The sequence below is a fragment of the Pan paniscus genome, chromosome 9, assembly GCF_029289425.2.
Source record: "Pan paniscus chromosome 9, NHGRI_mPanPan1-v2.0_pri, whole genome shotgun sequence".
In the NCBI taxonomy this organism is placed as follows: Eukaryota; Metazoa; Chordata; class Mammalia; order Primates; family Hominidae; genus Pan; species Pan paniscus.
The window spans coordinates 77,107,983-77,123,566 of NC_073258.2; the positions used below are offsets into that span (position 1 = coordinate 77,107,983).

The 15,584-nt window shown below is 55.4% G+C and overlaps 1 protein-coding gene across 1 annotated transcript in view; it reads right to left on the reverse strand.

The window, feature by feature from the left end:
• Nucleotides 1–3,004: 3,004 nt before the first annotated feature.
• WNT11 (Wnt family member 11) overlaps nt 3,005–15,584 on the reverse strand; it is a 50,448-nt gene continuing 37,868 nt past the window's right edge. The window contains exons 7-10 of the mRNA XM_003814710.6: nt 12,943–13,178; nt 11,025–11,302; nt 8,040–8,332; nt 3,005–3,716 (exon numbers count right to left, since the gene is read on the reverse strand). Of these exons, the coding sequence (XP_003814758.1) occupies nt 3,542–3,716; nt 8,040–8,332; nt 11,025–11,302; nt 12,943–13,178 (982 nt within the window). The 3' untranslated portion in view covers nt 3,005–3,541. The remainder of the gene's footprint in view (nt 3,717–8,039; nt 8,333–11,024; nt 11,303–12,942; nt 13,179–15,584) is intronic.

The window sequence follows — 15,584 nt, forward strand, 5'->3', positions numbered from 1 at the left end:
GAGTGGGGCTCAGCCTGGTTGCATTCTTAGAGCCTTGACCTGGGGGTGAGGGGAAGCACTGGGACCAGCTCCCACTGCCCTTCGGTTGTCCAGCTCCTGGCCAGCCAGAAAGGTTAAGTGCTTTGTCACAGATGTGGGGACAGGCCAGTAGCCTGCTGAGTCAGGGACCCCCCCAGGGTCTCCTGTCCTGAGCTTGAGGACTCCCCTCCCAGCCCTCCAGCTCAGCCCAGGAAATGGTCTTCAGCTCTCCATGCAGCTCCCCCGAGCCTGCTGGGAGTGCGGACATGTGAGCAGGAACGCACCTGCGCTCAGAGCCCTGCTGTGCTGGGAGTTTTCCTGAGGTCTGGAGCGAGCCGCCTTTTCTTGCAGAGCCTCAGTTTCCTCCTCTGTCAATGGTAACAATACTCACTTCGGAGGGCTGCTGTGATGACTTGGGCCAATGTGTTTAGAAGGTCACACAGCAGGTGCACAATAAATGGTAGCAGTTATATCATGTGGCCACCTTTTCTGAGAGCCATTCTGGGTCCTTGGTCTGGTTTCCCCATTTACTTGTCCTGACAGAGGTCCAAAGGACACTCCCAAATCCAACATTTTGGAGGTATGTTTTATACCCAGCCCTGTTGTGCTGCCCCCCAGATCCCAGGGCCCATTGGTGCATATGGCTGGTCCCAGCCCATGAAAAGGGCCCAGACAGGTGGGGAAGACAGATGATATGACACAACACAGGCCTCTACAACATCTTGGTTCCATGAAACATTGCAGGGAGCACAGAGGCTGTGGAAACCCAGAGGAGGCCCCTGACCCAGGCTGAGGGTAGTTGGGGAGGGCTTCCTGGAGGAGGGAGCCATTTACCTGGCTTTTGCAGAAGAGGGCATTGGCTGGCAGCTTGAGAAGGAGGGTGATGGCTGCTTTAAATGTTCAGAGGGTTGTGGGGTACCTGAAGAGGGGGAGATCCCTTCCACCTAGGGCACTGGGGAAGGTTTTGTGGAGAGGGCTGTGAGGGTTGTGTGGGATTCCAGCAGGGAAAACAGCACTCTTGGCGAGGGAGAACAGCAGATGCCCAGAGGGCAGGCAGGCTGAGCAGCTGGGAGTTGCAGGAAATGCTGTTGGAAGAATCGCCTGGGGGACAGGCCTTGTGTTCCAGGCTAGGGACTGGGGATTGGTTTTGTGGGCTAGGAGGTCGCTGAGAGCTGTGAAGCAGGGAAGCCCTGGGCCTGGAGAGCGCACATTCCAGGGGCTCCTTCCAGGGAGGCTGGGGGTTTTCAACAGAGGGGCTGGCAGGGGCCCCACCCGGGAAGGCTCCACCTCCCCCCCGTTCCCAGCCCCTTATCAGCTCTGTGACCACAGGAAGGCCCTTCCCATCTCTGAATTTCCTCATCTGCAAAACACACCAGAAGACTTATCTTGAGGTTCCTTGCAGCTGGTGACGCTGTGGCTCTGGCTGTCCCCACTGCAAGCTTTCAGGCAGGGCCTCGAGGATGGCCACAGAAGGCCCCCTTCTTCCCACTCAGGATGGGTCCAGCCCCTGAGGGGTCATCCATGCCATCCCACCCCCAAGGATGTGGCTTCACTTCTCCAAATCCTGCACAAGGCCCCGCTTTGCCCCAGCCCCTCCTGGTGGTGTCTCAGTCCTCAGCCGGCTCGGGGAGGGAAGAGCACTGGTGCTAAGTCCGAGTCTCTCTGGTGCATGCAGAGATTTGGATTATAACATCCTCTTACACCCCAGCCACAGCAAGATCCAGGTGATGAGCCACTGCTTCTGTTTTGGGGCCACCTGCCCTGGCCAGGCACTGGGGATACCCCACTTACTCATCTCTTGGTTACTGGTGCTGCCTACATGCGGGAGGTGACAAGGAAGCTCAGAGGGACAGTGATGTGCCTGCAGTGATCCTGTTCCCCTTGGCACCCTGTCTTCACTTGGCAACAGCCAGGACCGCCGACCTCCCTCCTGCCTCCCTGGCTGTTCCTTCTGTCTCCTGTGTCTTCTCTGAGCTTCATCTCCCCAACCTCCAAGGCAGGAGTGCCCCAGGCCTTGGTCCTCTTTACTCTTCTATCCCACACACTCCCTTAGTGATGACACCCAAATGTGGATCTCCAGCCCTGGCCGCTCCCCAGCACTCCAGACCCGGATATCTGCCCGGCCACTCAGTATTTCCACTAGGAGCGTAAACTGTATCACAATCCCCACGGGCCCAAATCTGAACCCCAGGCCTCTCCCCACCCCCATGTCGGCATTCGGCCCCTTCAGCCTTCCAAGTGCTCCAGCCAAAACCCCGGCAGTCATTCTTGGGCCTCCTTCCCCTCACACCCCACATGCAAAAAGAGAACAAATCCTGTTGGCTCCCCCTTCAAAACAGAACCAGAATCCAACCACTTCTCAACACGTCCAATGCTGCCAGCCTCCAGGCACGAGGCCTTTCCCAACCTTCAGCCTTCCTCCCCACCACTCCCATTTACAAATGGGGAAACTGCGGCTGGCAGAGAGCCCTCCCCAGGGTCATGCAGAAAACCCACCAGGGCTAGCTAGAGCCTGAATCTGCACCACCTCCCCGAAGTCTGCATCCCAGCTGCCCAGGGAGTGTTTTCCCTTGAAGCCAGCTTAGCAGGCAGGCCTGACAACATGGCCAGGCTTTGAGCTGCGCCTGCGTGTGTGTCCCTGAGGAAAAAAGATGCTGCCAGCTGGGTTTATGTTTCAAGACGTCTGTCCTCGCCCTTGACCAAGAGCTCTTACAGGGAGATCAGGGCCAGGGCCTGGTGTGGGGGGAGCGCGGAGAGAGAAGGGACATCAATCAGAAGCCGCCTTGCCTGGAAACTGGAGAGCTCCCTCTGCCAGCCCCAGGGTCTGCCGAGTTCACTTGATGAGGCCGGGAACTGCAGGGGCGGGCTGGGGCTCACTCAGCATTTATTTCATACAGCTGCTTAAAAAGCTAGTTTTAAAATAGAGATCATTATATATATACATATATATTTATATATATAAAATATATAAAGAGGAATCAAGAAGTGCCACCCCAAAGAAAAAGCTATGTTTTATAAATATTTCTGTAGCTTCCACATCCCAAAGGAAGAAAAAGCAAAAAACAAAAGAAAACATTTACAACCCAAGCTAGTGGTTCCATGTGGTACGCCCAGCAGGCTCAGACCCCAGGGTGGGCCAGGGGGTCCCGCAGAACATTCTGAAGAAGGCGGGCAGACCCCTTCCCGGAGGCTGGTCTCTGTGGCCCTGAAAGGTCAAGTCTGTATCAGTCTCACCGATCCCAAGCCCCGCTCCTTAGACCAGCCTGTGGGCACTCCAGGGCCTCAGGCTGCCAAGTTATTTTTAATCTTGTCGGTTTTCTTTGATGTCCTGCCCTCCTTCCAGGGTGGCCAGACCTTCTGTTCCTGGTGGCTTCCAAGTGAAGGCAAAGCACAAGCCGCCTCCCATGCCTGGCATCTGGAATTCACAAGCAGAGATCCATGGAGTGTCTCCAGGCCCCTGGCCCCAGTTGCTGAGGGTCCTTGAGCAGAGTCCTCGCTCCTGCATGGGGCGGAGGGCAGGGCCTCACTTGCAGACATAGCGCTCCACGGTACGCTCACACCTGCGGCAGGTGACGTAGCAGCACCAGTGGTACTTACAGTGGCACCGCTCGACCACGCGGTCTGTGTAGGGGTTGTAGCCACGCCCGCAGCACATAAGGTCGCAGCTGTCGCTTCCGTTGGATGTCTTGTTGCACTGCCTATTGTGGGGGCAGGAAGGAGGTCAGTGCATGCCTTGGTCACCACCCCACCAACACCCCATGACTCCCAGCCAGGCAGCCGGCAGCGTCTCCCATGGCCATCGACTCAGCCCTTCTTAGAAGCTGTCTTGATCTTTGGGGAATTAAAAAAATCCTCTTACCTAAAGGTACTTCTAACTTTTCCCTATATTTCTAATAAGGGGTTACCAAAATGATGGGGCTGTTTTATTTTTTTGAGATGGGGTCTCACTCTTGCCCAGGCTGGAGTGCCGTGGTTGTGATCATGGCTCCCTGCAGCCTTGACCCCCGCCTTCCCCACCACCCAGGCCCCCAGCTCAAGTGCTCCTCCCATCCTGGCCTCTTGAGTAGCTGGGACTACAGGCACACACCACCATGTCCGGCTAATTTTTTAATTTTTATTTTTGTAGCGATGGAATCCCACTATATTGCTCAGGCTGGTCTTGAACTCCTAGGCTCAAGCAATCCTCCCACCTCAGCCTTCCAAAGTGCTAGGATTACAGGCATGAGCTGCTGTGCCCAGCCTTGTTTTGTTGTCTTGGAGGTATCTTTTTTCTATTTCTTCTACTTCTAAATACTGGAAGGACCCTCCAACCAATCTAATAAGCCTATCTTTATGTGTAACCTTTTACAGAGTCTTGCTCTGTTGCCCAGGCTGGAGTGCAGTGGTGCAATCTCAGCTCACTGCAACCTCTGCCTCCTGGGTTCAAGCGATTCTCCTGCCTCAGCCTCCCGAGTAGCTGGGATTACAGGCGTGTGCCACCACACACGGCCATATTTAATCTTTAATTGAATATTATGAGAGATGTCAAGATCATTTGATTTTTAGAATCCTAGGATAAATGCTGAAATACTTGAACCCCCACTGGGCATCAGACACGCTGCTCGTGGAGGAAGAGGGGTCTGTTGGCCATGTGCCTCCTGTGGGTCAGGCTCTCCCTCCAGTGTCTTATCTTAGTGGAGGCCTGTAGGGCCCTTGGGTCAGTGGAATGATTATGTCTATTATGCAGATGAAAACAGGCTCAGCAAAGGGCAGAGGCTTAAACTTGGGGACTAAAACTAAGGCCCTGACTTGCTCTCCCTACCCTAAAGGGTGGGGCGTGGAAGCTGGCAGGGGCTGCATTTCTTCCCAAATGTGGGATGCAAAGACATTGAAGGTCCCTATAAAATGCAAACATCCTTCCACTGCTCTCAGTTCTTCTGTCTAGTGACAAATCATCTGTTCAGACTGGTGGCTCCTCTAGCTGGGCTGAGGCTAGACAGGGAGTGTTTTCATGAGATGTAGTTGGGGACAGAGCAGCAGGGGGCTGGGGCACTGACAGGGACAAAGGGTCCCCACATGTGGGCCGAGGAATCCCAGAATGTCCAAGATGGGAAAGTCCTAGAGATGACCGAATGCAATCCTCATATTTACTGATGGGGAAACAGACACAGAAGGGAGAGGGGCCTTGCCCGGGGTGAGTACAAGGTCTGTGAGAGTTCAGCAGGGCCTCCTGGAAGAGGAAAGGCCATCTAGGCCATTCATGAAGGATAAGCAAGACTCCGCCGTGCAGAGAAGGGAAGGAGTGCTGGGGTAGAGGGAACAGCCTGGGCAAAGGCAGAAGACCAGGCCTGCCCTCAGAACAGTGAGAGCAGATGGAAGGGGAAGGCTGGAGGCCCGGAGGAGGCTGATCAGTGCTGGGGGAGAGGCCAGGCCTGAGCTGGAAGGGGCCAAGGGCAGAAGGAGGGGAGCGCCTGGGGAGAGTCAGCCGGTGACCAGCAAGTGGGGGCTGCCAGCAGTTCCCAGAACACATGCCCCAGAGCTGGACAGACCTGGGTTCAAGCCCCAGCTCTGCCACTTAGTGGCTGTGTGACTTAAGGCAGGTCACTGAACCTTTTTGGGCTTTGTTTAGCCACTTGGCATCCATGAGTTCCCCCTCAGCCTTCTCCTGAAGGTTCTGGCTGAGCACTCTACCCTGAAGGGTAGGAAGGAGGCAGAGTTCTTTTTTAAATTTCTGGATCCCTGACATGCATTGTCTGAAAACTTGGCCTCCAGTGTCAGATCCAGACAAGGCCCGGGTGCCTGGGACCAGGATTGGGGCCAGTGGGGCCATAGGCCCAGGGAAGGGCCGTTGGATGCCTGGCTCCCAGGGTACAGGGTGGCTCAGACTGTGGGCGGGGGTGGGTTTCAGAGGTGCAGGCCTCTGGAAGAAATATGACAAGAGGGCTAGGGTTTGGAATATTGACTGCAGATTAGGCCTCGGTTTCCCCAGGTGAGATTTGAGGAGGCTGCAAGGCATCTTCCACAGAGAGGGAGGCAGCCTCTAGAGATACCCCGCATGCACACGCCTTTCACAGTTCACCAGGCTCACTTACACCCAACCCCCAACCTCATCATCAATCTCAAATTTCCCCTCCTCTAGGAAGCCTTCCTTGATGTCCAGGCTGGATCAGGGACCCTCTGGGCTCCCTTCACACCAGGCTTTTCTGTCATGACCTGAGCCCTTGGGGACCTCCCACCAGCACCTGCCAGAACCAGGCAGAGACACAGCTGACATGCAGTCTCATGTAATGGGCACAAGAAATGCTTGTGGTTATGAACTACTGAGAAATTGGGGGTGTTTGTTACTGCAGCAAAAGCCAACTAATACAGATGCCTGCAAGGGTCCCCCTAGGGAAGGACCGGGAGCCACAAGGCAGGAAACCTGTGGGGGCTGCGAAGGAAGCCAGGAGGGTGGGTAGTGCTGAGGGTGGGGCCTCCTCATCAGGAGTGAGGGGCAGCTGGGAGAGAGGGGCCTGGCAGCCTGAGGGCACAGGGGGAGGGGAGACTGCCCGGGAGGGGAGGGGAGAGGGGAGATGCTAGGTAAGTGTGCTTGGAGATCACTCGACAACCCTGTGAGCGGTGGGGTGCCCTCCCCACTGTATGGAAGACGAGCCTGAGCTTCAGATCAGTGAGGGATGTGCTCAAGTCCCCCTGTTGGGAAGCTGTGCCCTCCCTGACACACACAGAGCCACATATGGATCCAGGAAGACCCTTTCTTCACTCTCGGGTCCTCCGTGGGCCTCCTGCAGCCCTCCATGTTCTAGAATCCTCCTCTAACTCCCCCATCCCCATCTACCTCAGCCCAGCCTCTGGCTCCTTCCTGTCTCCCTGGCCTGACCTGGTTCCATCTTCCCTCTGCCGACCCCCTCAATCTGGCCTCCAGATGGGAGCCTGGGCCTCCTCACAGAGCCTGCTGCCCTGGCCTGTGGGGATGCAGCCCCCCAGCCCACCCCTCCCTCTCCTGGAGACAGGAACGTGGGCTGCGGAGGAAGTCAACGCTGGCTGTGCACCAACTATGTGCCAGACACGTTCCCAGACACCCACTCTCTGGTGCAATATTCTTTTAACCCCGAGAACACGAGTTTTGTGGAATGCTATTAGGGGCTCCTTAATAAAAGAGTTCCATGGCCAAACACCTCTGGGAAACACTGGCTTAAACAGATCCTTTACTGCAGATTCCTCAGAGCCTTTCATATGTTCTAGTGCCTTGTGAATCGCCAGAGAATTTCCCAAATGCATGTGACGACAGAGCTCTTTCTCTCGTAGGAGATCGGGACCCGCTTTTGCCAGCACCGTCTTTGGGAAATGCTGCTTGTGCAGTCCTCACCAGCCCCACCCATCACACGGTAGGTCTGCAGTCACCCCTGGCTCCCTCACTCTCCTGTCCTGAGCCTGCTGCAGCAGCTGTGACTGGGGCTGTGGTAGGGTTCCAGGCCTGGGGTCCCCAGGAGGAGATGGGGGCGTGCGGGGAGAGGGCTCACAGGGGCGAGGACACAGGGGCAGTGTTGCTGCACGGAATGCAGGCAGACATCGCTCTCCCTCACACAGTGTAGGCTGTCCCCATCTCCCCTGGCACCTCAGTCCCTTTGCTGTGCAACGAGCAGGCTGTATGGCCTTTACCCGTCATCTGTTCATCTGACAAACATTTTCTGAGCACCTATCTTACGTTGGGCAGCCTCGTTCCTGTCCTGTCCCCCAGTAGCGTCATTGTCTCTTCCCATCTGTCTCCCCAGCTGGGGAAGGTGGAGCAGGGGCCCCCCATCAGCCTACATTCACTGGCCCCTGCCAGGTGCAGTGCAGAACAGGCGCTCCCAGCAGCTCTGCAGGGGACCCTAGAACCCTGGCATTTCCACTTAGCAGTCCTGGGGCCAACTCTCTCAACTGAGCAGGGTCTCCATTCCCCACATGCCACCTGAGTCCCTGCTGTGTGCGTGGCCCTGAGCTGGGGAACAGTATGTGCAACACCGGTGACCCTTTCCCACCAAGGTGGCGGCAGGCCTCACCTGTCTTGTGTCCCGTGGGAGCCCACCTTCTCATTCTTCATGCAGAAGTCAGGTGAGCTCTGCAGATAGACTAGTTCCGAGTCCTTCACAGGCCGGATATCCAGGTCCTTGGGCACCAGGTGCTTGCGGGTGCCCATGGGTCGGTGCACTACCTTGGTGGCCGACAGGTATCGGGTCTTGAGGTCAGCAGCCACATCCTGCAGCTCCTGCAGCCCCTTCCAGCAGGTGCGGATGGAGCAGGAGCCAGACACCCCATGGCACTTACACTTCATTTCCAGAGAGGCGCGCAGAGCCTGCGGACAGGGGAAGGTGTCAGCTGGGTGGCCAGAGTCCCCTCCCTGGCCTGACCCGGGACCCCAGCCCCACCCACCCATGGCTGGGTGCTCTCAGGGAGTCACTGCCTGCTGGAGTCTGAAGTGATAGAGCTTTTCGCTTTAAAGCTTGGAGGTGGTGTGGGCCTTCCTGCAACCGTAGGGGGCACAGCTGAGGGGCAGGAAGAAAGGCATTTTCAGGGATAGGGATGCCATTATTTAGCACCTGCTGTATACCAAGCGCTCTAACACATAATGGAGACTGATCACCACAACAGCCCAAGGGAGGTATCCTTACTTCCCCCATTTTAAAAAGAAGAAACAATAGCTCAGAGAGGCTAAGTCTCATGCCCAAGGGTGCAGATAGAAAATCATGGAGCTTGAATTTGAACCCAGATCTGAGGGTGATTCCAAAAGTGGTGGCTTTTAATTGTTTCATGCTTTTTCTCTCACTAAATGCTTGCTGGAAAAAAGGCAGAAAAGAAGAGAAGGAAGGAAGGGAGGAGGGTAGGAAGGGGAGAAGAGGCAGGGGTAAGTGCAGGGGGCACCTCCCCGCCGCCTGGCTGACTTTCCCCCCACTGCCAGTGCTCCTGCCAGGCCACCCTCAGCAAGCCACATCGCCACTCAGGGCCTCTGTCTTCTTTCGTGCAAGGTGAGCACATAATTCCTGCCTTGCAGAGAGCTGTAAGGATGAAATGAGATCACACACACAAAAGGGTTTTGTGAACCATAAAAGTTAAATCAATATTGGTTTTGAAAAATCCATTTAAGTAATAACTATGGTGGAGCCCCCTTGGGCTCAGAGGCTTGGGGAGACTCTTGCCCTGGCTTCAAAAAGGACTCGGGCCCACCAGCTTCCCTGGCCCTCAGTTTCCCTATTCATAACTGAGGGGCAGAAGTTAGATGCCTTCTACGGGCCTTCCAGTTCTACCTTTTAAACCCTTCTTTCAACACAAGACTTGGATTCCTCTGCCCAGGCCTACCCTCCTGCCTCTCCTGTACAGAGACCTGCAAGAGTCATGGGAACCTGGGCCCATCCCCTGCATCAGAGACATGGGGAAACTGAGGCACAGAGTGGGCAGGACTTGCCCAAGACAAGTGAGTTAGTGGGGGAGCTGGCCAAGGTCCCAGGACTCCTTCCCCTCACCAGTGCCAGGAAGTGAGGACCCAGGGAGTGTGTTTGGGTACCCAATCTGGAATTGTCTGTGGAGGTTACAGGGATGAAGTCAGCAGGACTGCAGGGCACCGAGGCACTGGTGAGCCATCGAGGGCAGGTGAACTAGGTTCTGCTGCTCAGCATAAGCTGGGGAAAGGGGCTTGGAGCTTCCTAGTGTATTAAACACGTTTGTGATCTCATTTAATCCTCACGCAGCCCTGCACCTTGCAGGGACACTGGCCCCTTTTGCAGATGGCCTCAGGGACGGGCCTGATTTGCCCTGAGGTGGAGGACCTTCTTTGGGCTGCATGGTGGGGAGAGGAGGGCTGTGGCCCTGGCAGCATGTGGCACGCAGCTGGCCTGGCCATGATGGTGGGCGTGGCCATGGTGGTGGGTGTGCTGGCCGCTGGTGAAGGGCTCCCACTGGGTTTCATGAGCAGGGGTAGGGGACAGGTCAGCAGGGCCAGGAGGCAGGAGTCCTGAGTTCCTGGCCAGGCTCTGCTATAGACCCACAGTATGATTTGGCTTCAGTTTCCCTAACTGTCCAAGGATGGCCTGGACACCCTAGAATCCTCACACAAGGAAGACCCTTGAGAACAGGTGAGGCCACTGAAGCCCCTGGACTTGGGAGTCCCACAGTCCTGGGCTCTATCGTGCCGTGGGGCTGAGCCGCTGAAGTGCTTTCAGCCTCACTTAGTGCCTCTGTAAAATGGGGCTAAAGGGTGCAGGGAGGAGCTGATGAGATGCCATCTGCACATGCAGCTCTGGCCAAGTGGCCATCCCTGCCATTCATGGTCCTTTCCCCATCTGTAAAAAGGGGACAACAGGGCCTGCCTGAGTTGTTCTGTGACCACAGAACAGAAAGGTATGGAGCACCAAACACAGTGTCTGCAACACAGATTGGTAGAAAGTTCATTCACTGACAGGTCCACTCACCCCAGTCTTTTGGGCAGTGAGGTGAGGAATGAATGAAAACCTGATAATAATGAATGCTGGAGGAAACTGTTCTAGCAGCTTCGGTTGGTGTGGGTGGGAGTCCCCGTTAAATCCAAGCAGATGACCGCTTAGGATAGGCTTCTGTTGACCACAGCCCTCTCCACGCCCTGGAGGGAGGGACAGCTTGAGGAACATGACAGATGGGGACTCAGCACCAGGTCACCCCCACCATTTCATAGATGGGAACAGCTGAGGCTGGAGAGGCACTGACTTTCCCAAAGTTCCTAAGCGAGTTTAGTGCCAGAGCCAAGGCCAGAACTCAGAGCTCCTGACTCCTAGTTCAGTGCTCCCTCTGCTTGGACAACCCAAACCCCAGTGGACGCCTTGGAGGAGGAAAGCGACACAAGCCCCAAGCAGCTGGCGAGGGAAGGGCTGAGGATGAGGATGGTGTGAGGCACATCTGGTGTGGGCCAGTCAGGGCCCGTCCCCCCGCACCCCCCACCACTGGGGCAAGCTGGGTGGCCCTTTTCTGGCCAATGGCACAAGCACAACTATCTGGGGGTGGGTGGGGTGGGTGGTTACCTGTCTCCCCACTTCACTGTTGTGTAGACGCATCAGTTTATTGGCTTGGGATCCTGTTTTTTTCACCTTCATAGGAGCATCGGAAAACTTGGCCCCCATGAGGAGCCCGTAGCTGAGGTTGTCCGCACATCCTCCCCAGCGGTTCCCGGGCCCGGGTGGCTCACCTGGGACGGGGCCGCAGGAGCAGCCGGGCAGGTCGCCGGAGGTGCAGGCCCGGGCGATGGCGTGGCTGATGGCGGCGGCCGACAGCGCATACACGAAGGCCGACTCCCGGGTCCCTGAGGGTGGGAGGGGAAGGTCAGCCGACGCTGATCCAGGGCTAGGACCCCGCCCAGGTCAGAGGTCCTCCACCTTCGCCCACACCCTGCTGTAACCAAGGTGACGCCAGCAGGGGTCGGCACTAGGGCCATTGAGATGTCACCCCTGCTTCCCCAATTCCTTCTGAATATACCAGCTGACAGCCACACTCAGGACCCCACACCCACAGGCATGCCCTCACCCACGTCCTCCTACTCACACTCACAGCTCTAGGCTTCCACCCACTCGCCCTGCACTGGCATTAGGGGATGCTTTACAGTAGTGAGGCCCAGGCTCTGAGCTCCTGATGCGCCAGACAAATGCACAAAGGACCTGCTATGCGTGGACCTGTGTCCCCCCGAAGGATGTGTTCAAGTCCTGACCCCTGTACCTGTGAGCATAATCTTATGACGAAGTGGGGTCTTTGCAGATGTAATGGGGCTGAGACGAGGTCATACCAGATCAGGGTGGGCCCTAGGCCAGTGGCTGGTGTCCTTATAAGAAAGGGGAATTTCGGATACACAGACACACAAAGAGGGAGCTTGCCCTGTGATGACAGAGGCAGAGACTGCAGTGACGCAGCTGCAAGCTAAAGAATGCCAAGGATGGCGGGCCGCCACCAGGAGCTAGGGACGGGCCAGGAAGGATCCTCCCTAGCACCTTCAGGGGGAGCACGGCCCTGCTGACACCTCGATTTCAGACTTCCGGCCTCCAGAACTTTGAGACAATACACATCTGTTGTTTGCAAGCAGCCAGTTGTGGCCCATTGGACAGCAGCCCTGGGAAACGAATACGGCACTCAAAGGAGCCTCAGCTGTGGGGCCCTGGCCATCGGTCCGAGCCATGGCTCTGTCTCTTAACTAGCAAGCCACTTTCCCTTCTCCAGCCTCAGTTTCCTTAACTGTAGAATACGGGTGATAACAGCTACCTCACAGGCTGCCTCTGGAGTTCAAATAATTCAGTAAGAAAGGAATGCTTGTCAAACATTAGCTGCTACTGTTTAGGACCCACAAGAAAAGTTATTATAGTGCAGGGGAGAGATTACACCTACTGGGGCGCTTCTGTCTGTCAAAAGCCTCCCTATTGTACATGGGTCCCCCAGACTCCCCCCACCAGAAGCCACCTTCTGCAGGAAGTCTTTGAGATGTTCTGTCCCCACACTGCTTTGCGCATGGTGCAACAGTTTCTGCAGTCTGGTTCAGTGTTACCTGTGGCACACCTGTCTGCCCTGCGGGTGGGCTCTATAGCATTATAGTTTCTAGACTCCCCTCCCAGGAGCCTCCCTGACATGTGGCCTCAAGTACAGCAGGCCACAGCCTTGGGTCATTCCTTCATTCATGCATGGGGGCACACAGGTACATGTGCTGTCCAGGCTCCCCTGTGATGATATCGCCACTCATCTGTGTTTACTCGTTTGTGAATTCATGCCTGCACACCCATATTTATGATTAATTCATCCACCCATACCCCATCCATCCATGCCTGTATCCACCCGTCATTCATCCATGAATCCATCATCCACCCACCCATGAACCCATCCCTCCATCTAAACACACACAGATTGATGCCTGAATTCCTTCACCCGCACCCACATGCATTCAGCAGCCTCGCCAGCTCCTACCTCTCTCCAGGTCAAGCAAATAGTTGGGGGCGAGCTCAATGGAGGAGCAGTTCCAGCGCATGTCGGCAAAGGCCCGGCGACAGGCCTTCATGACCTCGCGGGCGGCGTGCACCACCGTGTGCATGAGCTCCAGGTTGCTGCGGCACAGCTGCACCTGTGCAGACACCAGACCCTCCAGCTGCTTGCAGTGTTGCGTCTGGTTCAGTGCCAGGGCCGATGGTGTCTTGGACAGCGCCCTGCACACCATGGAAAGGCCATGACCGATGGAAGGAGAGACACGGTTGTCAGGGGCCACATGGCCTCCACCCGCCCTTCTGGCCCCAGCCTTTCCCTCAATGGACTTTGCCTCCTGGTTTCCTGGCTCCTTCCAAAAAAGGCTCCCAAAGTGTCAGCTGGCAGAGCAGTGGATCCCCCTCACACCCCATGTGACCTTGGGCACATCACCGTCCCTCTCTGGGCCTCAGGCCCTATTCATAACATAGGATCACAACCCCATCCTACCTAAGCTTTAGGATAATTATACTAACAAAACAGCTGTACAGTTCACAAAGCTCACCTCCACCACCTGATTTAGTTCTCACACAGCTGTGAATTATTAGTCTTTATTCAACATTCATTCAACACTGAGCAGCTATGTGCCAGAAACCATGAGAAATGCTAGATTCTTATAATCACAATAATTATGCATACTATTAACTGAAGCCTTTCTAGATGCGCTACATGAGGTAGGAGTTTTCCATCATTGTTTCATGTGATTACTAAACCCATTTATTATGTTGTAAAGTCCATATCCATGCAAGGAATTCCTAATAAAGGATTAAAGAGCCACTCAGTTTTGTGATGACCTGGAACTTGAAAAATTTAGTATCTAATTCAGACTTGGCCATTAACTTGTTGTGTGATCTTAGATAATTCATTGCCCCTCTTTGGGCCTCAGTGTTTGTACTTGTAAACCGTATTTCCCAGAATGGGCTCCAGTGAGACACTCTGACAAAAGGGATCCATTTGGGGAACACGATATACTATGTCCCTGCTTGGAGAGTCAGGATGCACATTTACATTTTAAAGGTCCTGAGAAGTCCTGCAGCAAAGCAACAGGCTTGGTGTTATTTAACTCAGGGAGTCTATTGAGTACAGTGAGCACAGAGCCCTTTGCTTGAGGCTGCTGACTTCATCCACCTCGTCCGTGCTTTGGGAAACGTTAGCCTGGTGGGTTTCTATGAACCCTGGTGATGTTAGAGGACCCAAGAGCCTCCCAGATCCCAGCTCTGGGCACCTGGGTTCCAAGACTCTAGGACCAGGTCCCTCCTCGATCTGCCGTTCTCCTAGGCCTTCTCTGAGGGCAGCCTGCATCGGCAGCACTTAAGGACCCCACAACCCTAAAGGACTCCACATGGACTCACTCTCAGTGCCCCCACCCACAGCAGGGGCCGTCTGGAACCCAGAGTCAGCTGGCCTTCAGCAACCCAGCAGAGACCCAGGAGCGACAGGGAACCAAGAGGGGCCATTCTGCAGCCAGAAGTGCTGAGTGCCCCGCCTGCTGTGGACCCAGCGGTCCTCACCCAGGGTCAGGGCTGAGACCTGGCAAGGTAGAGATCCCAGAACCCCTGGGCTGAGTTCTGAGGGAGGCAGCCCATTGCCAAGGGCACTGCACAGGCTTGGGTAGACTCCAGGCTACATCACTCCCCTTGCGACCTTGAGCAAGTCACTTAACCTCTCCTCTCCCATCAACCTCCCAGTATTAACTGAGGGCTTAAATCAGACAATGTGTGTCACACGTTCTGCCCAGGGCTGACACTCTGTGGTCAGTGGTCAGTGATGGAAGCTACTACAGTTACCACCTTGGTGGTCTTTTCCTACCTGTGGGCAGCCTCCCTGGACCTGCCTAGTCAAGGCCAAGGGCTGCTGCTTGACATTCAGGGCCCCTCAAAGCCTGGCCTCCCAGCTCTCGCCAGCCTCCCATCCTCATCCTGACATCCAGCTACGCCAGGTTCTTGACTTCTCTGAAAAGAACTGTCTTGCCACCATGCCTTTGCCCAAGCTTTTCCTGATGCCAGGAATGCCTTTCCCCCTGCTTCTGGACATGAATGAACTTGATCTGCTTGTGGAAGAGGTATTTACTAAGCACCAACTCTTCCCAGACTCATTTGGTAATGAATATGACATAGATCCTTTCCTCAAGGATGCCCTAGTCTAATGGCTGGATAAAACTACTAATCATTATAAATCAATGACCCAGCTGTTCTCGCTCCTGGCCTAGCCCCAGGAAGAGCACAAGCCTTGGACACCAGCTGTGTGACCTAGGTAAGTTATCCAACCTCTCTGGGCTTCATGTTCCTCATCTGTTACAAAGAAATGATAAGGCCAGGCGCGGTGGCTTACACCTGTAATATCCCAGCACTTTGGGAGGCCAAGGCGGGCAGATCATCTGAGGTCAGGAGTTTGACACCAGCCTGGTTAACGTGGTGAAACCCTGTCTCTACTCAAAAAATACAAAAATTAGCCAGGCACGGTGGCGCATGCCTGTAATCCCAGCTGCTCAGGAGGCTGAGACAGGAGAATTGCTTGAACCCAGGAGGCAGAGGTTTCAGTGAGCCGAGATTGCACCACTGCACTCCAGCCTGGGCGATAGAACGAGACTC